The following is a 20,243-nucleotide window of genomic DNA, read 5'->3' on the forward strand; positions in this document are numbered from 1 at the left end:
TCCCTTTCTGGACTCACAGAGCCTCAGTCTTCTAATCTATAAAATGGGGATAATAGAACACACACGTGTAAGGTTCCTGAGGCCGTCCTAACAAGTGACCGCAAACTGGGGGGCTGAAAACAACACACATTTCCTCTCTTGTAGTCCTGCAGGCCAGAGGTCCGAAGTCAAGGTGTGAGCAGGGCCGGGCTCCTTCTCAGGTTCCAGGGGGTCCTTCCCTCCTCTTCCAGCTTCTGGGAGCCCCAGGCATTCCCTCAGTGGTGGCTGCCTCACTCTGATGTGTCTCTGTCTGCATGTGGCCTCTTTTCTGTCTCAGAGCTCCCTCTTCTTCATAAAGACACCAGTCATTGGATTAGCGCTCCTCCAAATCCAGTGACCCCATCTTAACTAATCACATCTGCAAAGGCCCTATTTCCAAATAAGGTCACATTCTGAGGTGGGTGTGAATTTGGGGGGACAGACAGTGTTCAACCCATGGTACCATATTTTTGGAGAAAGTTAAACGTAAGTGATGTAAATACGCTGTCGAGTTCTAAGGAGTGGCAGGTGTACAATATGAGGGCTGTTAACTCAGTAATCATCCGGTTCGTCTTGTCAGTAGGGAGACACCCCTCCTGGGTGCTCCTGGGGGGGCGGGGGGGGGGCAGGAAGGGAGAACGGGCGAGGGAGGGGCAGAGGGGGTGGGGGGCAGAGAAAATGAGACTGAAAACCAGAACTTCCTTGTGCTCTGAAGTTGGAAAAGTTCTTTTCCTTCACTCAGTTTCCCAGGACTCTGAGGAAACTGGGTATTTGACAGACAGTGGTCATGGCAGGGAAGTAGCGAGCAGTAAAACAGCCTGTGTGGGTGGCTGAAAGCCGGGAAGCGGCAGCCGTGGTGGAAAAACCACTCTGCACAGACCGCTCCTGAGCAGCGAGGTCATTCCTGGCACCACATAAAACAAAAGCAAAACTCAGGAAACACGGTCACAGAAGGGAGGGAAAAGAACGTTTTACTTCTTAGGAGACTCTTTAAGAGTGTTCATATGTAAGCATGTTCCTGGTGCTGTTATGAGGCCCCACCCCCACCCCACCTCCCTGCCCTCAGCCTTGGGCCCCTCAGCCATCTCCCTCTCTGCAGCTGGCCCTAAAATGCAAGCCGGGCCCTGCTTCAACCCTCCTGTGTGTCTGCAGCTCTGGGCCATGTCTGCCTTCCTCAGCCTGGCACTCCAGGCTTGACCTAAGGGTGGAACCACATCTGGTTCCGTGGGCTCCCCAGGCCCACTCGTGTTAGGAGAGGAGTGAGGGAAGGAGTGAGTGAGTGAGTTTGGGGTCCACCCCTAAGTGTCCTCATGGTGTTTCCTGCAGGGCGATGTCCTGACCACCAAGTACCAGGTGGACCTCGGAGACGGCTTCAAGGCCATGTACATGAACCTCACGTTGACCGGGGCACCCATCCGGCACCGCTATGAGAAGCCCGGCGTCTACCGTGTGTCTGTTCGGGCGGAGAATATGGCAGGGCACGACGAGGCGGTGCTCTTTGTCCAGGTCAACTGTAAGTCATTGCCCCTTGGGGGTGAGCATCACTCCCTGTGACATAGAACCTGGTCCTGGGGAAGCACGGGGACCTGCTCAGGGCTGCAACGGGTCCCCAGTGCCCAAAGCAGGGCCCAAGGGCAGGGAGGCAGGCAGGCTGGCTCAAGTGCGCACCCTTGGAGGTCTGCACAGCAGCATGATGGTGATGGTGGTGGTGATGGTAATGATGGTGGTGGTGGAGGTGATGGTGGTGGTGATGGTGATGGTGGTGGTGATGGTGGTGATGGTGGTGATGGTGATGGTGATGGTGGTGGTGATGGTGGTGATGGTGGTGGTGATGGTGATGGTGGTGGTGATGGTGGTGATGGTGGTGATGGTGATGGTGGTGGTGATGGTGGTGATGGTGGTGGTGATGGTGATGGTGGTGGTGATGGTGGTGATGGTGGTGATGGTGATGGTGATGGTGGTGGTGATGGTGGTGATGGTGGTGGTGATGGTGATGGTGGTGGTGATGGTGGTGATGGTGGTGATGGTGATGGTGGTGGTGATGGTGGTGATGGTGGTGGTGATGGTGATGGTGGTGGTGATGGTGGTGATGGTGGTGATGGTGATGGTGATGGTGGTGGTGATGGTGGTGATGGTGATGATGATGGTGGTGATGGTGGTGATGATGGTGGTGGTGATGGTGGTGGCGGTAATGATGGTGGTGGTGATGGTGATGGTGGTGGTGATGGTGGTGGTGGTGGTGATGGTGGTGATGGTAATGATGGTGGTGGTGGAGGTGATGGTGGTGATGGTGATGATGGTGGTGGTGATGGTGGTGATGGAGGTGATGGAGGTGATGATGGTGGTGGTAATGGTGGTGATGGTGGTGATGATGGTGGTGATGGTGGTGATGGTGGTGATGGTGATGGTGATGGTGATGGTGGTGGTGATGTCACTGGTGGCAGTGGTCATGATGAAGTTGATGGTAACAGTATCCAGTAAGCAGCCTCTCACAAGCCCCGTGCCCTGATGCCCTCTGCCCTTTTCCTGGACCCTCAGCCCCCCTGCAGGCTCTCTACCTCGAAGTGGCCCCTGTCCTTGGCATCAACCAGGAGGTGAACCTCACAGCCATGCTGCTGCCCCTGAACCCCAACCTCACTGTCTTCTATTGGTGGATTGGCCACAGCCTGCAGGTACGCTGGCCCCGCACCTCTGGCGGCCTCTGCTTCTGGCAACTCCCGCCTGGGGTGGAGAGTGAGAGCAGGACACTGCCCTAGGTGTTGGCAGGACACAGTGGGTGGCACTGTGGAGTGGAGGCGGGCACACACCACCCTTTCCTCCCACCATGAGCCTCTGCACAGGGTTCAGCTGTGTGCAAGTATGGTGGACACAGAATGAATCAGGCCAGACCTTGCCTGTGACCAGGGTAGGTGACTCAAGTTAGGGTGTGACAAGTGTCACAGGAAGGGGGCAGGAGAGTTGTCTGAGAGCTCCAGGAGAGACAGGCCATTTCTAGTCTGGGGAGGGGTGCTCAGGGAAGGCTTCATGGAGGAGGGGGTCACTGGGGCTGGACCTGATCTCAGAGGCCTCTCTCAGAGCCCACGGACAGAATGCCTGGGGGGAGGTCCTGAGGTCCTTTGAGGAGCCAGGCTGCCCATCCTTAAAGTGAGGGGCCTCAAGACCCAAGGAGGGGCATCCTTCATTCAGCAAACTGCAGCAGAAAGCCTCCCAAACAGCAGCTGAGGGCCCAGACACAGAAGCAAGGCGGTGAGGGGCTGTAGGCTCGCAGTGGTGTTTCCCTGGAGTGGGGAGGGTCTAGCAAGGGCTTGGGCTATGGGTTCGAATCCCAGCTCAGCCACTTCAGTGGAGCTCTTCAGGCAGGCCACTGAACCTCCGTGTCCCCATGTGCAAGGTCTGAGGTAACGCGGCCCCCGGTCCTGATGAAACCGCTCCACCCACAGGCTGGTGCTGGGCCGGGCGCTGGGGCCTCAGCTGAGTGGGGCTGGGAGATGGGTTAGGACAGGTGAAGGCCCAGCGTGAGGCCACGTTCCAGAGGAGAGTTTTGGGACAGCTCCAGGAAGGCCTTGTGTCCACGCTGTTAGCTTAGAACCGGGTTTCCTGGGGGTCCTCCCTATGCCCCCCGGTACTACCCCCATCCCTTCGTGAGAGCAGGGGAGAGCATTCTCACTGCAGCCCTGGGCAGCTGACTGGACACTGGGCCAGCTGTCCTGTTGCCACCACCGCAGGCCCGGCCCTGACTCTGCCTACGCCTTGCAGCCCTTGCTCTCCCTAGATAACTCTGTGACAACACGGTTTGTCAACACCGGGGACGTGCGTGTGACCGTGCAGGCCGCCTGCGGGAACTCAGTGCTACAGGACTCCAAGATTGTCCGCGTGCTGGGTGAGTCCCTCCTGGGACGGGGACAGGGGACCGGGTCCCGCAGCATGCTTCCTCATACCACCTCAGTCTGGGTGGTCAGCAGCCTCAGGTGGAGACCAAGACACCCGTCTGAATCACTGTGCATTTATCTGTGCTCACTGGGGGCCCTGAACCCCTATAGGAGACATTTACAATGAAAACGGCTCCTGAGAATAGAAGAAACCCACACACACACACACCAGCTCCACCAGCGTGCTGCTGCCCTCATCGTCACAGCGATAAAGTCCCATTTTGCTTTCACACAGCCCCTCTTGTGGACAGAAGCCAGAGTTAAATATTTAGGGGGACGACCTCAGCCATTCCTTCACTCACAAACGTGGGCACCAGGCCCCGAGCCTGAGCCTGAAAACAGCCCTCAGCATGCCCCTCATAGGCTGCTTTGGGTTGTTTCACTGACGTGTAATTGACATGCAACATTGCATTAGTTTCAGGTGGGCTACAGGAATGATTTGGTACTTGTATATATTGTGACACGCTCACCACGATAAGTCTAGTTAATATCCATCTCCACTCTTAGTTACCAAGTTTTTTTGTTTTCTTGTGGTGAGAACTTTGAAGATCTATCTCTAGCAACTTTCCAACACACAGCACATTATTAACTAGCCGGTGCCGTACATACAGCCCCAGGACCCAGGACTTACTCATCTTATAACAGGAAGCTTGTACCTTTTGACCCCCATCACCCATTTCGCCCGCTCTCACATCCCGCCAGACCAGCAGTCTGTTCTCTCTACCTATGAGCTCGGCTTTTGTCTTATTCTGACTTACTCAGCATAATGCCCTCCAGGTCCATCCAATGTTTGTCACAAATGGCAGATTTCCTCCTTGTTAGGGCAGAGTAATTAATACTCCATCGTACAAATGTACCACTTCTTCTGTATCCATTCATCTATCGACGGACTCCTAGGTCGCTTCCATATCTTGGCTGTTGTAAATAGCACTGCAGTGAACCTGGGGTGCAGATATCTTTTCAAATTAGTGTTTTCATTTTCTTCGGATAAATGCCCAGAAGTGGGATTGCTGGGTCATGAGGTAGTTCTGTTTTCAGTATTTTGAGGAAGCTCCACAGTTTTCCATAGCGGCTGCACCAGTTTACATTCCCACCAACAGTGCACGAGGGTCCCCTTTCCTCCACAGCCTCGCTACCACCTGTCGTCTGTCTTTTTGATGACAGCCATTCTGACAGGTGAGCTGGTTCCCACTGTGGTTTTGACCGTTTCCCTGAGGATTAGTGACGCTGAGCACGTTTTCTGTGCTGTCGGCCATCGGTGTGTCTTTGGGAAAATGTCTATTCAGGTCCTCAGCCCATGTTTTAACTCAGACTATTTGTTGTTTTGCTGTGAGTTGTGTGAGTTCTTTCTATGTTTGGACAGTAACCCCCTACCAGGTATGTGATTAGCAAACACCTCCCGTTCCGTGGGGCGCCCTTCACTCTGCTGCTGTTTCCTGGGCTGTGCACAAGCTTTTAGTTTGATGCCCTCTCACTTTTCTTGCCTTTGCTTTTGGTGTCAAATCCAAAAACTTACCGCCAACACTGATGTCAAGAAGCTTACCGCCTGTTTCCTTCTGTTTTTGTGGTTTCAGGTCTGACACTCGTCTTTAACCACTTTGGAGTTAAGTTTCGTGTTTGGTGTAAGATAGGGGTCCAGCTTCATTCTTTTGTATGTGGCTGTCCAGTTTTCTCGGCAGCACTTATGAAGAACCTGCCCTTTCCCCAGTGTGTCTCCTTGGCTAGTTTGTCATAGATTAATTGACCTATGGGCATGGGTTTACTTCTGGGCTCTCCCTTCTGTTCCATTGACCTGTGTCTGTTTTTATGGCTGTGCCATGCTGTTTTGATCACTATAAGCTTGTAGTATAGTTTGATGTCAGGGAGCCTGATTCCTCCAGCTTTGTTTTCCTTCCTCAAGATTGCTGTGGCTATTCAGGGTCTTTTGTGGTTTGATTACAAATTTTAAGATTGTTCTATATCTGTGGAAAATGCCATTTTTTTTTCTATTTCTGTGAAATATGTCATTGGAGTTTTAATAGGGGTTGCATTAAGTCTGTAGATTGCATTGGGTAGTATGGACATTTTAACAGTTAATTCTTACCATCCATGAGCACAAAATATCTTTTCAATTAATTGTGTCTTCAGTTTCTTTCAGCAGCGTCGTGTAGTTTTCAGTGTATAGGTCTCTCACCTCCCTGGTTAAGTTTGTTCCTATGTACTTTATTCTTTTTGATGCAACCGTAAATGGGATGGTTTTCTTCATTTCTCTTTCTGATAGTTCATTACTAGTGCATGGAAACACAACAGATTTCTGTGTGTTGGTTTTGTATCCTGCAGCTTCACCAACTGTATTAGTTCTAATGGTTTCCTGGTAGAGTCTGTAGGGTGTTCTAAACATGATACCATGTCATCCGCCAGCAGTGAGTTTCACTCCTTCCTTTCCAATACGATGCCCATTGTGAGATGTTGAGGTCACAGTTCACAAGCGCTGGTCCCTTGAGCCGCTCATCCCTATGGGACCTCCTCCCACTTTACAAGTCAGAAAACCGAGGCTCTGGAGGGAAATGGAGAGAGGCTTCAATTAGCTGGGGCTCCCGGTGCTGCGGTCTTTTCACCACCCCCTGCTATGGCTCTAGAATCGGCCTCTGAGCTGGGACTCTGGGAAATACGAGAGAAAGAGGAGGCAGGGGCCTCTGCTCTCATGGGGACTCTTAATCTGGTGGGGGGACCGGCCCAGTCAAAGTCCATGGATCCCTGGGGCATGGGAGGCCAACCTGTGGGGTGTGTATGTCCTTGTGAGTCAGTGAGGCAAACCTCACGTGCCAGGCCCTCCCTCCCAGTCACAGCTGCCTTCATCATCGTCGTCCTCGTTGTTATTATTAAATGGCAGCCAATGACACGGGCCCTGCCTGGGACAGCTTTGGGCACACAGGGTGGGATCTCGTTTTCCAAAACTGGGCCATGGGATCTGACCCCAGGGGCCACCTGTGCCACCCGGGTGCGGGCAGCTCCCTGTGGGGCAGCGCCCGGCTGCCCAGGGCTGATCCGCGCGCCCGTCTCGCCTCTTTGCAGATGAGTTTCAGGTTGTGCCTCTGCGGTTTTCCCAGGAGCTGGACGCGCACAACCCCAACACCCCGGAGTGGAGAGAGGACATCGGCCTGGTGGTCACCCGGCTCCTGGCCAAGGTGCCCCGAGCCCCCAGGCCACCGCTTCCCCAGCACCCGAGGGCACCTCAGAGAAGCTGGGGGGGGGGGCGCAGGGCGGGGTGCACACAGCTGCCCCCAGTCACAGTGATTTGGCCTTCTGGCCGGCTGCTGGGTCCCCCGCCTGGGAGGGGAGGGGCTTGAGGCTGACTGTCACCTTGCAGGGGAGGCACAGGTCGTGTGAGAGCCAGCTGCTTACACAGGAGCAGCCGCTGCTCCCCGGTCGTCCAGAATCTCTTTAAAGTGATTTTCATTTATTCACTGAGCTCTTCTGGGCTAGACCCTGGACGCAGAAGAACCAGTGTGCCCGCTGCCCTGGGGCGGTGGCAGAAGGCACAGGAAGGCAGTGAGCGCCAGAGTGTGTGCAGGACATGCAAAGCCCTTGTCCCCGGGAAAGAAAGATCCCTGCCCCCTGCCCAAGGCCGTCGCAGTCCAGGCCCACTGACCGCGCCTGCCTTCAGCCCGTTAGTGGTGCTGGCGATACTGCCCTGGGTATTTAAGGATGAGTAGGAGTTTGCCTGATGCACGTGCAGGGGGCAGAGGGGCCCATAGGAGCTGAGCCTGTGGGTCTGGGGACTTGGATGGTCGGGAGCCCTGACATCTGGGAGGACATTAGCAGGGGAGGGGCTGCTCACTGACCATGAAGTGAGGAATGAAATGGGACAGGCCTGGCAAGTAGAGGCCGGTGTGGGGGACAGACGCTGATGGACCCAGGGAGCTGGCTGCAGGAGGTGGTTCAGGGCTGTGCGGGACTCGGGGCCGCCTCGTGGTGTGCACGGGTCAGGAATGGCTTTCAGGACGGGTGGCCAGCATCACACAGTCCACGAGGGGCGAGGGGAGGGTCTGCAGTGTGGCCCAGAAAGCCTGCAGATCAGAGTGGCTCATGTGTGTCCCTGCAGGAGAGCAGTGTCCCCGAGGAGCTGCTGGTGACCGTGGTCAAGCCGGGGCTGCCCACCGTGGCCGACCTGCACGTACTGCTGCCCCCGCCCCTGCCCACAAGGAAGAGAAGCCTCCCCAGTGACAAGGTACCTGTGGCCACTAGACCAGGTGCTCCCTGCCCCCAACAGGCTTGTGGCGGTCACAGCCAGCATGGAGTGTCTGGCTCGTCAGCACACGGCCGCTCTTCCCAGACACAGCCCGATGGGTGCTGGCCCTCTGTCACCTACAGCTTCACCCTCTGGAACCCACATGCCTCCAAGGTCACTGTGGTGGGAGGAGGCGGGCCACCTCCCAGGGGCATGCACACCACCTCCTGTCGCACTTCCTCTGAAGCTGCTCGCGTGGCCCCGCACAGTGCAGGGTGGGTGCTGCAGACGTGGGACTCCCGGGGCGCAGGGTTCAGAACAGAGAAGAAGTCAGCCCCCATCAATTAGCAAACATCCTTAGTGCACAGACAGCTTCCAAATCATGGCCCTCACCCCAGGCAGGGCATCCTGCTGTGTGACAGGTGTGGGGCTGGGAGTGGGGGGACCCGGGGTGATTGGAACCACTGCCCACCCATTAGAGCAGCTGTAGTACTTAAAACAGACCATGACTAGCGTGGATGGCTGTGTGGAGACACTGCTGGTGGGTGTACACTGGCTGCTGTGGAAAAGTCTGGCCGTTCCTCCGAAAGTTAAACGTAGAGTGATGCTGTGACATCGCAGTTCCACCCAGAGAACCAAAAACACCATGACAGCATTATTCCTAATAGCCCCAAAATGGACACAACCCAAGCATCCATCAACAGATGAAGGACAGACAAAATGTGGTCCAGCCACACAGTGGAGTATTATGCAGCCATGAAAAGGAACAAAGCACCAACACTCTCCCACCTGGACGAACATGAAAACATGACACTAGTGAAAGAAGCCGGCCACGTGGTGTGTGATTCTGGGGTGCCCCATCTGCATTGTTCCTGAGTGCTGAGAGCAAACCACACACCCAAGGTCAGAAAAGACTCACGATGACGTGTCGTGGCTGCGGGCGGCGGCAGTACCGCCGGCCCTGCCTATGCTGAGCAGGGGGCAATGCAGGCGTTCCTTTGCACCTTTACATGGACCCTCAAAGCAGAGGTGCAGCAGCCCTCCAGCCGCACTGCCGCCTCGAAGCCGGGGCTCTGTTGGCTCATCGTCCACAGGGTCCCCGATGAAGACCCACACTGTGAGCCAGGAGCGGGCCTCCTGGAGCTCAGGTGCTAAGACGCTGTCATGGATCCTGAGTTTGACCCACGAGCAAGCAGAGTCCCCAGGGAATATCCCAGGACTGCCATCCGCAGGGGCCTCCTTCCCAGCCCCACGCACCCACCTGTTGCAAGGACCACATCTGAGTTTCCACACGGGCCATCGGTTCCCCTCTGATCACTAGGAAAATGCCGCTGGTGAAAAGGCAAACCAGCCAGGCACCCAGAGGCCAGATACCACCCACCCCAAGCCTGCAGTGCTCTGGAGGGTCAGGGCGGACGCCTGACCCCTCCCGCCCCCTGTGGGTCCCTGAGGCCCCTCACTCTCCCTCTGCTTATAGAGACTCGCGGCCATCCAGCAAGTGCTGACCGCACAGAAGATCAGCTTCCTCCTGCGGGGTGGGGTCCGCGTCCTGGTGGCCGTGAGGGATGCGGACACAGGTAAGAGCCCCAGACCACTCCCCTCTCCAGACCCTCCCATCCTTTACGTACCTGTGGTCTTTTAGTAGTAGTTACAGGCTCACTCCTCCTCCACGCAGGAAGCCGGGCCAGGTGCAGGGACATAGCACTGACCCAGGCAGGTGTGCTTCCGGCCTGGCCTGGGCCCACCTCAGCCCCTCAGCTGTCCATACGCACCTCCCGGCTGAGCGGTCACTCGGGCCTCGCCCTCCTCTGCAGAGGCCACACGGACTCCGGTGTCAGGGGTCTCAGATCATCTCTGCCCCCCGCCCCCCACATGGGACTGTTCTCTCTGGTCACATGTGTCCTTTCCCCTTTGGGGCAAGAATCTTTGCAGAAGCTGGAGAGCTTCTTTCTGCCCTGGAAAGACGTCGTGCCATGGGAGTCGGCAGGTCCCCCACGCAGCACGACATAGCAGAGGCAGTCTGTCCACTGTCCAGGCGGTCTGTCCGGCGGTCACACAGCGGGAGTCAGGCCCAGGGCAGGGTTCACCTTGTACAGTCTGCCCGCCACCCTCAGCCACCGCAGGAGAACCGACCGGAGGATGTGAACCGCCTCCCATCTGAGGAGGCCAGACGGGCGCCCAGGCCAGGTGGGGATGGGCCACGGCCCATGACGACCACTCACTGCTGTTTTGTTGCAGATTCTCAGAGGCTGGGACGGAGCAGCAGCTACTGGGTAGTGGCTGTCCTCTTTGTCATCGGACTGTTCGTGGTGGCAACCTTCATCCTCTATAAGTTCAAAAGGCAAGGCTCGCTGGTTTCCCTCAGCAGGAGGGGGTGTGTTTGCGCCTGCAGTGGGCTGTGGGGAGAGGCGTGCGTCCACACCCGTCCCCAGTTCTGAATCCCACTCGGGTGCCCAACCCAGCGAGCATCTTTCAGCCTCCTCTCTGCTCCCCTTGCCCTCAGGGAGCCCGCTGGCATGTTACAGACGAGGATACCCAGGCTCAGAGAGGTTAAGTGACATGCCCAGGGCCACACAGCTGGGGAGCAGAGGAGTGAGGGTCTGACTGCACAAGGGGGGGTCAGGGGGCAGGCGGTCTGGGGAGAGCCCTGAGCCCCACCTCTGCCCCGCAGGAAACGGCCCGGCAGGACCGTGTACGCCCAGATGCGCAACGAGAAGGAGCAGGAAATGACAAGCCCGGCGAGCCACAGCCAGGGCGTCCCGAGCGCCACCCAGGGTGAGGGGTTTATAGATGATGAGCTGGACATGCAGACTCTAGGTAACGCCCGCCCGGAAACCCGCCTCCCCAGCCTCCCATGGGCCCCCGGCCAGCGCCGCGCACGGGACGCAGGGCCCGGCCGGCCGAGCGGTTGTCCCCTCCATCTGACGAGGTGATAGGACACCGCGCTGGCAGGCCCTGAACACTTGGAAGGGGGGCGAGGATGGGGGGCTGGGCCCCACGAGGAAGCAGGGCCGGCCCCTCGACGCACCCAGCCTCCTGCTCACCGGAAGTGGCTTTGTAGGCCTCGTGCACGGGCACAAACACCTGTGCGCAGCACTTCACGGTTTACAAGACATTGTCGCTCACGGGACCTCAGTCACTCTGACCGAGCCCAGTCTCCAGCCGCACCCCAGCTCCGTGTGTCACAGCACCGTTTACTGCCGTGTTCTCTCGCGGTGCCGGGGTGACCAGGCTCAGCCAGGCGGTTCTCTCTCCGGCTGTGTCATGAGGTTGCTGTCGATGGCTGCAGAGGAGTCGTCTCAAAGGGTCCTCACTCAGGTGTCTGGTGGTTCAAGCCCCCAGCTGGGCTGTCCCACCCCATCCCCCAGCGCCGGCCTGTGGCCTCCACGTGGCGTGGGCTCCCTCACAGCATGGCGGCCGAGTTCCCAGGGCAACTAGAGAGAGGCAGCGGCCAGGAGGAGCGCAGCACCTTCTGTGACAGACACACTGTCACCGGGTCTTGCTCTGTCAGTGAGGCAACCCAGAGTCTGACCATCTTCAGGGGAAGGTGACACAGACTCCGTCCCTAGTGGGGAGGGCCGGGCCACCTGGAGTTGGGGCACTGACCCCTCGCACAGGCCCACAGTACAGCTGATCCTTTCCATAAGGTAAACTGAGGCTCCAGCCATGTCGTGGATGCTGTCACTTCAGTAACCCCAGTAGACAGGCTTCTTCTCAGAGCCGAGTTCACAGAGGCACAGAGACACACTGCGCTGAGTCACAGAGCTGGTGGGGGGGCTGGAGTTCAGACCCATCGTGTCCCCTCATTTTCTCATTTCTGTCCGTGTCTGAGTTCGCGGGGACGGCCGCCACCTCTGGCGTCTCTATGAGGACTGAAGGCCAGCAGCCAGAGCAGAGTGTGGCTGGAGTGTTGTGTCACCACTAGGACTGACCTCACACCCTGTGTGCTGTGTCCTCAGAACTGTGAGACATAGAAATCACTGTCCTCGTGGCTTAGATGATTGACAGTGAGGCGCAGAGGTGAAGCCCTCACCCAGGGTGCACAGCCGACACGTGGCTAACTTTGAAAGTACACCCAGGTCAGCGGTGACTGCACAGTGGGTCATCTTGCCTACATCCCCTGGTCCAGATGTGTCTGTAGCCTCCTCGGACATAATGATAGCAAGTCCTGTTTCCTAGCACTCACTTCAGGCCAGGCCCCAGTCTCAGTGCCTCCCCGACGTGGGTAACTAACTGGTAAGGTGCCCATTTGACAGATGAGCAAGCTGAGGTTCAGAGTGGTCTCTCAAACTCCCCAGTCACGTAACTGATGTGGGAGCCAGAGTCACCCCTAACTCTGCGGCTCCAAAGTCAGTGCCCCCAACGACTGCAGGCTCAGGCGATCACCCTGTGTGCCCCCCATGGTTGCTACCCCCAGACCCCTCCACCAGGTCTCGCCCCACCTGGGGTTGGGCTGGTCAGAGCACCAGAGCTCGGGGTCACCCTCCCTCCCTTCATGCCTGGCAGCCTTGCAGCCCCATGACACATGGCTTCCTGAGCTTGGTCAGCGGGCAGGGCATGGGCGACCTGCCTCTGGCAGCTGTTTGCTGTCCAGACCCTGCAGAACAGTAGCAGCGTGACGACAGCAGGTTGTGTAACTCAAGCACCCGGGATGTGTCAGGCCCTGCCACATCTTCAGGGGCATTTTCCCTTATGGCCCCCCACTATGGTCCTTTTAGGGAGGTGCTATTATCATCCCCGAGTCACAGATGCCAAAACCCAGGCCGCATGGTGACAACCTTGAAGGTTTCACCCAGCAGTGGAGCTCATGACACGGCACCACCCTAGCCTGGCTGGTGCCAGGAGCCCTCAGCCGCTTTCTGGGGGACACAGGCCAGGAGCAGGTCCAGTCCCGCCCATGCCAGCTCCTTCTTCCAGGCCACGCCTCTGTCCCCTGGTCTCCTAAGGAAGGCCTCCCAGCCCCCACCACCCGACTCAGTGCTGTTTCTGACCATCACTGTCCCCTTCTCTCTCCTGCCGCATCCTGGGGCCGTATGTACCACAGCGGGCCTTCAGGGCCCACTGCCAGGAGGGGGCAAAGCCCCTCCTGCACCCCCCTGCTGTCGATGACCAGGTCAGTGGATACAGCGGGCGGTAGCTGGTCTCGGCTCACCAAAGGCCCATGGGGGCCACCGCTGTGCCAGCACCAGGAGAACCCACTCTTAGCCACCCACCAGGAGACATGGAGACCCAGCACCTCTGCACCGCGTTTAGGCCTGGCCCACACGACCAAAGGAACCGTGGGATGCCTGCCGCATGGTGGTGCCGTGTCGCCCGCGGAGGCCGCCATGGCGCCATTCGTCTCTGCCCCTGCACCCCATGGGCCTGTGCTCACAGGTGGGTATGTCTGTTTCCTAGGGAACCACTCGGGTGTGGTCCTGAGCATCAACTCCCGTGAGATGCACAGCTACCTGGTGAGCTGATGCCCGCGGAGCCCGAGCCCAGAACAGTCTCCTCTGTCGTTTCGTCCCCGTGGAGGGCACAGAACCACAGATGTGGCCGGCACTGGTGCTGAGACTAGCATCCCCTCAGAGACCTGCGGAAAAGCCACCTCCAGCTATCCCCATGTGAGGCGACAGATGCCCCACCCCCACTGTCCAGTCCCAGCCCACCCAGCCCACAGGACACATGGGGGGCCACTGACTCCTGCCCTCCCTGGACACCAGGCCCTCGGCACCGCCCATGGCCCCACCCTGACTCTGGGTACTCTACCCCTGGGTCCTGGGCCGCTGCCCTGGCTGTCCCACACGCATGGCCCAGCCCAAGGCCTGACCTCTGGTGGCCAGTGCTGGTACCCCTGGGACAGGGAGCTGAGCCGACCCTCCCAGAACCGCAGGCACTCGGCCCCACAGGCTCCTGCCACCGCAAATGGACACCGGGGGCCAGCTTTCTCAGAAGCCCCTCCCCAGGAAGGCGGCTCCTGCCCCTGCATGTCCCTCTCTCTGCAGGGGTCCACCCCCCAGAGTCTGGAAAGCTGTGACCCAGGCCCCCCACCACCACCCTCCATGCCTCCTGCTGTCCCTCCTCTTTTTAAACTGCAGATAATGTAAATACCTCTCCAGGTAGCTGTTTATTTTTAACTTCTTATTTTTATGGCCAGATGGTAGCCATCTGGGTTGTTTTGTCAGAGCCCCACTCTCAGGAGCCCCTTTTCCAGAATGCCCGGGGCTGCCCCTCTGCCTCTCCTGGCAGCGTCTCTTCCCTGGGTCCCAGAGGGGCAAAGGCTGGCCCTGGCTTTCCCCCTGCCAGGGGCTACGGAAACCTGCACTTCCACAGCCAGCCAGTAGGAGGCGCCCTCCTGCAGGCCCACCTCCTCCCAGGAGCAGTGTGGGACCTGCCTACGGATGCGACCTTGTCCTTCCTTATAGCTTCAGGGACCCGTGTGAAACCCAAGAACCAGAGAGGTTTAGAATTGGAGAGCCAGGAGGGCCATCCAGGAGTGAGCGCCTCATTTTGAAGATAAACCAAGGCTCAGAGAGGGGGTGACTTAACTTTCCCAAGGTCACACAGCAAGAGGGTAGCAGAGGTGCCCCAGGAACCAGCCCTCTGTGCCCCGCGCCGTGCGATTCCACTCACACAAACATGCCTAGAATCAGGGACGCTGGCCTCCAGCTACACACATGAATCCAGAGCGGGAGTCTCACCTTTTGCCTTGAAACCGGAAGTCAGTCTTCCCCTGCCCACCCCAGGCAGGGCTCTCAGGTGGCCTGGCCTTTCCTGGAGGTGGGGAACACCAGAGTCCAGACCAGTAACTGCTGGCCTGGAATGAAGCCTGGGGGACATTAGCCCATCTTCCCTGTGGGAGGGGAGCCCCATGGGTGACGCCTCACACACAGAACAGCCCCCAGCACTTGGGAGTGGGGGATCCTTCAAGTCCAGTGTCCCCATGTCGCTGATGGGGACTCAGACCACAGGGAGGAAGGGGTCATGGGGCCAGGCAGTGGTAGTGGCCTCTCCCCACCATGCCTGCCCACCAGCGGGGGCTCCTGGGTGCCCTCTCCAGAGGTCACCCTGCAAGTTGTCCTCAAGACCCTCCTTGGGGACAAGCTGGGCCCAGGGCCCACGGCATGGAGCTGGCAAGGATGGTGTGGAAGAGTCTGGGTTCTCTGGACCTTTGCCACAGGACTGCTTTCCCCACCCAGCCCTCGTGAAGTCTCCAAAGACCCCTCAGGGGAGCCCTGCGGCCTGTCTGCCCCACAGCCTGTCCCGTGAGAGTCAGCACACAATCCAGGCCCAAGCTCAAGGCCAGCATGGAGTCCCCTTGACACAGTCCCCAAACTCACCAGTGCCTGCGGGTAACCACCCCTTTCACCTTCTCTGACCACTCAACTTCATTCTCTCTGCTGTTCGGGTAGGGTTCTCCCCTAGTTATTTGTGTTTTTCTTGTATTTTATGTCATTAGCAAGAATATTTTGGGTGTGAGGACCCAAGAACCTGGGAATAAGGTGGCATCTGAGGTACCCTATGCTTTTCCATGCCCATAATCATATAGAGCGACATGTAGGTCCATGGATTTATCTGGTTATACATCGGAGAGCCTATATATTTGATGACAGGTACATACAGGTACCTGGGTGTAAGATGCAACCTGCTTCGGGCAGCTGAGGTTTCATTTGACCCAGTTACGCCATACTTGGTATATGCACATAACAAAATGTGATAAATTCTATCTTATTTTTCCTTTTTAAAATCAATAAATCATTTGTGATGCTTTTAACAAAGATTAAATGAACATGATCCATCTCGGCCTTATTGTGACACTATTTCTCAACATTCAGCTCAAAGCGCGCGCGTGCACAGGCCCCTGGAAGTGTGGTCGGGCAGCCACATGGCCAGGCACCGTGAGAGGAACCGGGAGCAGTTACTGACCTGCGGGGGGAGGTCGCCAGGTCACGGACCTTCTCGTCACTGGATCCAGGACACGCCAACTGCAAAGCAATGGTATCCCCGTCAGTTATCAAAGCGCTCACACACCTGCTGCTCACGTCCTCCTCAAGGCCAGCAGGGCGGCCCAGAAACACCGGCCACCAGGCCAGGTGAGCGGAGGCCAGGACGCCGAGCTGGGCAATATGACGCCTGATCAGGGGCACGCTCCCAGAATCCGGGAGTGGGGCGTTCCCTCGTCCAGCATAAACCGTGTCACCAACACCAGCATCAGACCAGGTGCATGACCACCATGAGGGTGGAAGCAAAACCAAGAGCATTCCCCAATCGTGTCTGAACACGACTGGACCCGGCCACAAACGGCCACAGGGCCGTCTTATCTGAGAAGAGTGAGGCCACCTCTCCACCCATCACAGCAGAGTTCTGGCGATGCCCAATCATCACGTGCCCTCCTTCCTGCGGGGCATCCAGCCTGGCTTCCTCCCCAGACCACTCCCCGTGGCCCACCCAACAATCAGACCTTCCCAGCATCCTCTAAGCGCGCGCCACCCACCCTAGCCCCCGGAACCCCCATAGTATGTGTACGCCTTCTGCACTGAGCACTAATCCAACCTGTCCAAACACAGCTGTGCCCCTGGGTCTCAGGCTGGGGACACGGGCAGGGCCCTCTGTCCTTAAGTTGGCAGGGGTGGCCCTTGGCAAGTGACTGGTCTCTGTGCATAGGCAGTCGCTGACCTACTCAGTGACGAGCCTGAGAAAAACCCACAACCCTGAGCTTAGTTCCAATGAAAGGGGAGACGCGCCCCACCCTGCCTATGTGGTGGGGGAGGGGCTCTGGCAGCTGCACCCCAGGTTTCATTACAGGGAAACATGCCATGAGCCCCAAGTTGCTGGCACGATCTCCCCCCGCTGCTGCTCCCACAGGACTGGGCGGCGAGGGCTCGTCAGCCACACCACACCCCAGTATGTGCGGCCCCCTCTCATCAGCCTGCCGTCTGCCAGGCTTCTCAGCTTTTGCAGTTGGTGAGCTCAGGCTTGCAGCTCCAGCACGGAGCGCGCCCGCCCAGACGGTTTAGTAACGTGTGGCCAGAACCCCTGGCCTCTGCATCACGTTATAATTAGACTCTTAATCACCGACAGAACCTGGCTCGGCAGACGGCACTTGGGCCGGACTCGCCTGGTCCTGTGCTGGGAAAACAGAACCATTCCCATTGTTTGCAGCTGACGTGACTAGGGCCCAAATGTGCAGCTGTTAACGACATCCCCACAGTATATTGGCCGAGTGGGCGTTGGAGGAGCTGAGCCCGCCAGCACGGTGGCCACAGGACGGCCACAGGACGAGCTGATCACAATGACATGGCAACTCCCATTTGGTGTCCCCCATGTGCCAAGTCCGGTGTGGGCACTTTTCATGCAGTTACATAAACCGTGTTGGCAGCAGCCACATAAAAGAGGTGCCACCATCCCCATCCCATAGTCGAGGGCAGAGAGAGTCAGATCCCAGTGCACAGCTCTGAGTGGCTAGGCGCAGCCCGGCAGCCCCGCACCCCCCTCCCCTCCCACCCTCCCCCCACCCCCCTACCCCCCACCCCCCTACCCCACCCTCCACTCCCCTCCCCCCACCTCCCTCCCCCCCACACCACCTCCACCCCCTCCCCCCACCCCCCTCCCCCACACCCACATAACCTTCAGGCAGGGGACCGCCCAGGAAGTGAGATGCTGCAAAGGGGAAGGTGGCCACTGCCCCGGGGCTGTGAGAAGGGTGGATGAGGACAGAAGGGGGTCCTTGGGGGAGGGGGAGGGACACCCACTAGGAATGAGTCAAGGAAATCACAGAACTAGATGCTTTCTAGAATGTACCTAATGATGCTTCTAGAATTTTCTTATGACGAGTAGGGAATTGGGGCAGTGCCTGGGTGAATGTGAGGATGGGGATGGTCTTGTGAAGACGGTGGACGGACATAAGCAAATAGAGGTGACAGATGGAGCAGGAGGGACCCCAAGAGCCAGTCCCAAGTGTGAGCGGGTGTGGGGGGCAGGCCAGGTGGGAGCAGGGACCACTCCCCGGGGGGGGGCAGAAGCACCTGGGTTGGGCGCCTCTTCCAACTGCTCTGTGTTCCTAGGTAAGTAACAAGTGAGGGCCACCCTGCAAGTGAGCTGGGAGAAGGGCCTTGGAAGCAGGAGGCAGTGTGACACCATCCTCACAAGAGTGAGAAGGATGATTGGCCAAGGAAGTGGATGAAACTCCCGGCTGTGTGGCGGCCCCTGGAGATTTGGGTCACAGAGTTAGCGGGACACCTTTTGGTGGTTCTGTTGCTCCCACTGCTCAGATACAGGGGCACATAGGTGTCCTCAGGTCACAAAATGACTGCAGTGGCTCCAGACTGGGTATCGTCGCCTTAGTCTACAGGCTCTGATCAGATCACGTGGCCATCCCAGAAGGAACCCCTAGAGCACACTGTCTGGGTACTCAGTCATGCGCCCTCACCCTCACCCCAAGCCAGAGGCGGGGCCACCACGGTTCCCCGAACTGGGGACAAAGAATGCTGCAGATGCAAAAGTAAACACTGGGCCTGTAGCCTTCACCGCAGATGGTGGGAGGGCCCCATCTCAATTCTGGGGTTGCACACAAGGCAATGGCCTGCTAGATCCCTGGGGTTTGTCTGGGGGCTAAGCACATCATGCTGCCTACGAGACACATGGAGAAAAGAAGGATTCCCTCAGCATCTGAGAAAGCAGCAGGGGGAGACGGAACACAGCTTGTGACCGTAAAACACGTGGTCTGGAGGGAGCCCTCCTCATTGAAAGGTAAGTGACTGGAAGGAAAAGCGCGGCCCTGCCACGGGGCCAGCACCACGTCCCGCAGCCTGAAACAGTGGAGGGCAGCCCTGCGGCCTCAGAGAAATGGCACATTTTGTGGATAGGAGTTTATCGGAGAAAATTCTAGAGATGATACGCCTTGTGACTTGATGGAAAATGCAGGAAAATGCGCGCCCTTTGAGACAAGACAGGAAAGGTCCTCAGGCTGAGTGGAAGGGGAGTCACGGGTGTAAGAGGAGCAGGAGGGTAAAACCCATGAGGGGGCTAATGTTTGCATCAAAGGTGATAAAGCGCAGAACCTGGGCCTGTCACCGCGCAACGGACAGAAGAGATACTGTCTCTCAGAACAAAGGAGACAGGAGCTGTCGGAGACCAGGGAGCTCTACTGGGAGGAGGCATTGCTGGGGAACAAGACAGACAGCTCGTACACCAGGCCTGCAGCTGTCTCCCGTACAAGGTTTTAATTCGAAGGAAAAGATTAGAAAGTGCTACAAGCTTCTAAATAGAAAAAAGAGGCTACTTACAGGGGGGAACGCGGGCAGCACGGAGGCTTCCCTGTGGTTCCCAAGGCCGAAGATAAAGGAGGGACTTTTACGGAGAACTCAGCCTCAGTCAAATGTGAAGGATGTAGAAAGAGACATTTAGATTTGTGCACCTTTTAAGAAAAAAAAAAGGGGGGGGCATCAAAGCAAGCAGTCCTGTAATGGGTACTTGGGATGTAAGTAAGGATTGTGGTCACATCAATACGACAAATAATATTCATCAAAACACAAGTGGAAACAAGATCGAGTGAGCTGGCTCCCTGTGTACCCCACCACCTCCGCCGGACAGTTCCCCACGGTGGTGCACTCAGAGTCCTTTACACATGCGGACAAGGTCCTGCCTGGAACCCTCCAGGGGCCCGACACCCACATTCCTCCTGAAGCAGCATCTGTGGGCACCCCACCCACCCGCCCGCATGCACGCTTAGCCCCCACCCAGCAGAAGCCCAGTTCCACCAGCATCTGTCTGCTCTTCAGGGAGCCTGGCTGTTTGCACAGGGAGGACCGTGGTGGCAGCTGGTCATGGCACGCCCACTCCTCTGGGGCTCAGGTCATTCCTGGCGGGCCAGTGCCCCCTCTTCCCCTGGGTACGGCTGTGCCTGGACTCCAGGCTGGACCAGCTGCCCCCAGCCCAACAAGAGGGATTCCAGGACGGCAGAGGCCGGATGGGAAGGACCTGGGTTCCTGACAGTCATGGAGGTGCTGGCCGCGGGACTTCTCACTGGGTGGGGCCTTCTCTTCCTTGTAACCAAAAACCCGAGGACCCACTTCCCCTCAGCTTCAAAAGCCCCATGTGATCTG

General features: G+C 57.8%; 1 protein-coding gene across 3 annotated transcripts in view; it reads left to right on the forward strand.

Annotated features, from left to right (window-relative positions):
* The window catches only part of SORCS2 (sortilin related VPS10 domain containing receptor 2), a 426,038-nt gene extending 410,101 nt beyond the window's left edge, over positions 1 to 15,937 (forward strand). For 2 of the 3 annotated variants that reach the window (XM_088793080.1, XM_019748208.3), the window contains 9 exons: positions 1,345 to 1,531; positions 2,557 to 2,690; positions 3,775 to 3,898; positions 7,002 to 7,114; positions 8,032 to 8,157; positions 9,635 to 9,734; positions 10,396 to 10,498; positions 10,829 to 10,974; positions 13,555 to 15,937. In XM_088793080.1, the coding sequence (XP_088649206.1) occupies positions 1,345 to 1,531; positions 2,557 to 2,690; positions 3,775 to 3,898; positions 7,002 to 7,114; positions 8,032 to 8,157; positions 9,635 to 9,734; positions 10,396 to 10,498; positions 10,829 to 10,974; positions 13,555 to 13,619 (1,098 nt within the window). In that variant the 3' untranslated portion in view covers positions 13,620 to 15,937. The remainder of the gene's footprint in view (positions 1 to 1,344; positions 1,532 to 2,556; positions 2,691 to 3,774; positions 3,899 to 7,001; positions 7,115 to 8,031; positions 8,158 to 9,634; positions 9,735 to 10,395; positions 10,499 to 10,828; positions 10,975 to 13,554) is intronic. The other variant, XM_074320821.2, reaches the window with a different exon arrangement.
* Positions 15,938 to 20,243: the final 4,306 nt, after the last annotated feature.

This window comes from Rhinolophus sinicus, chromosome 1 (genome assembly GCF_057876585.1).
Source record: "Rhinolophus sinicus isolate RSI-liver-muscle chromosome 1, RSI-T2T, whole genome shotgun sequence".
Lineage (NCBI taxonomy): Eukaryota > Metazoa > Chordata > Mammalia > Chiroptera > Rhinolophidae > Rhinolophus > Rhinolophus sinicus.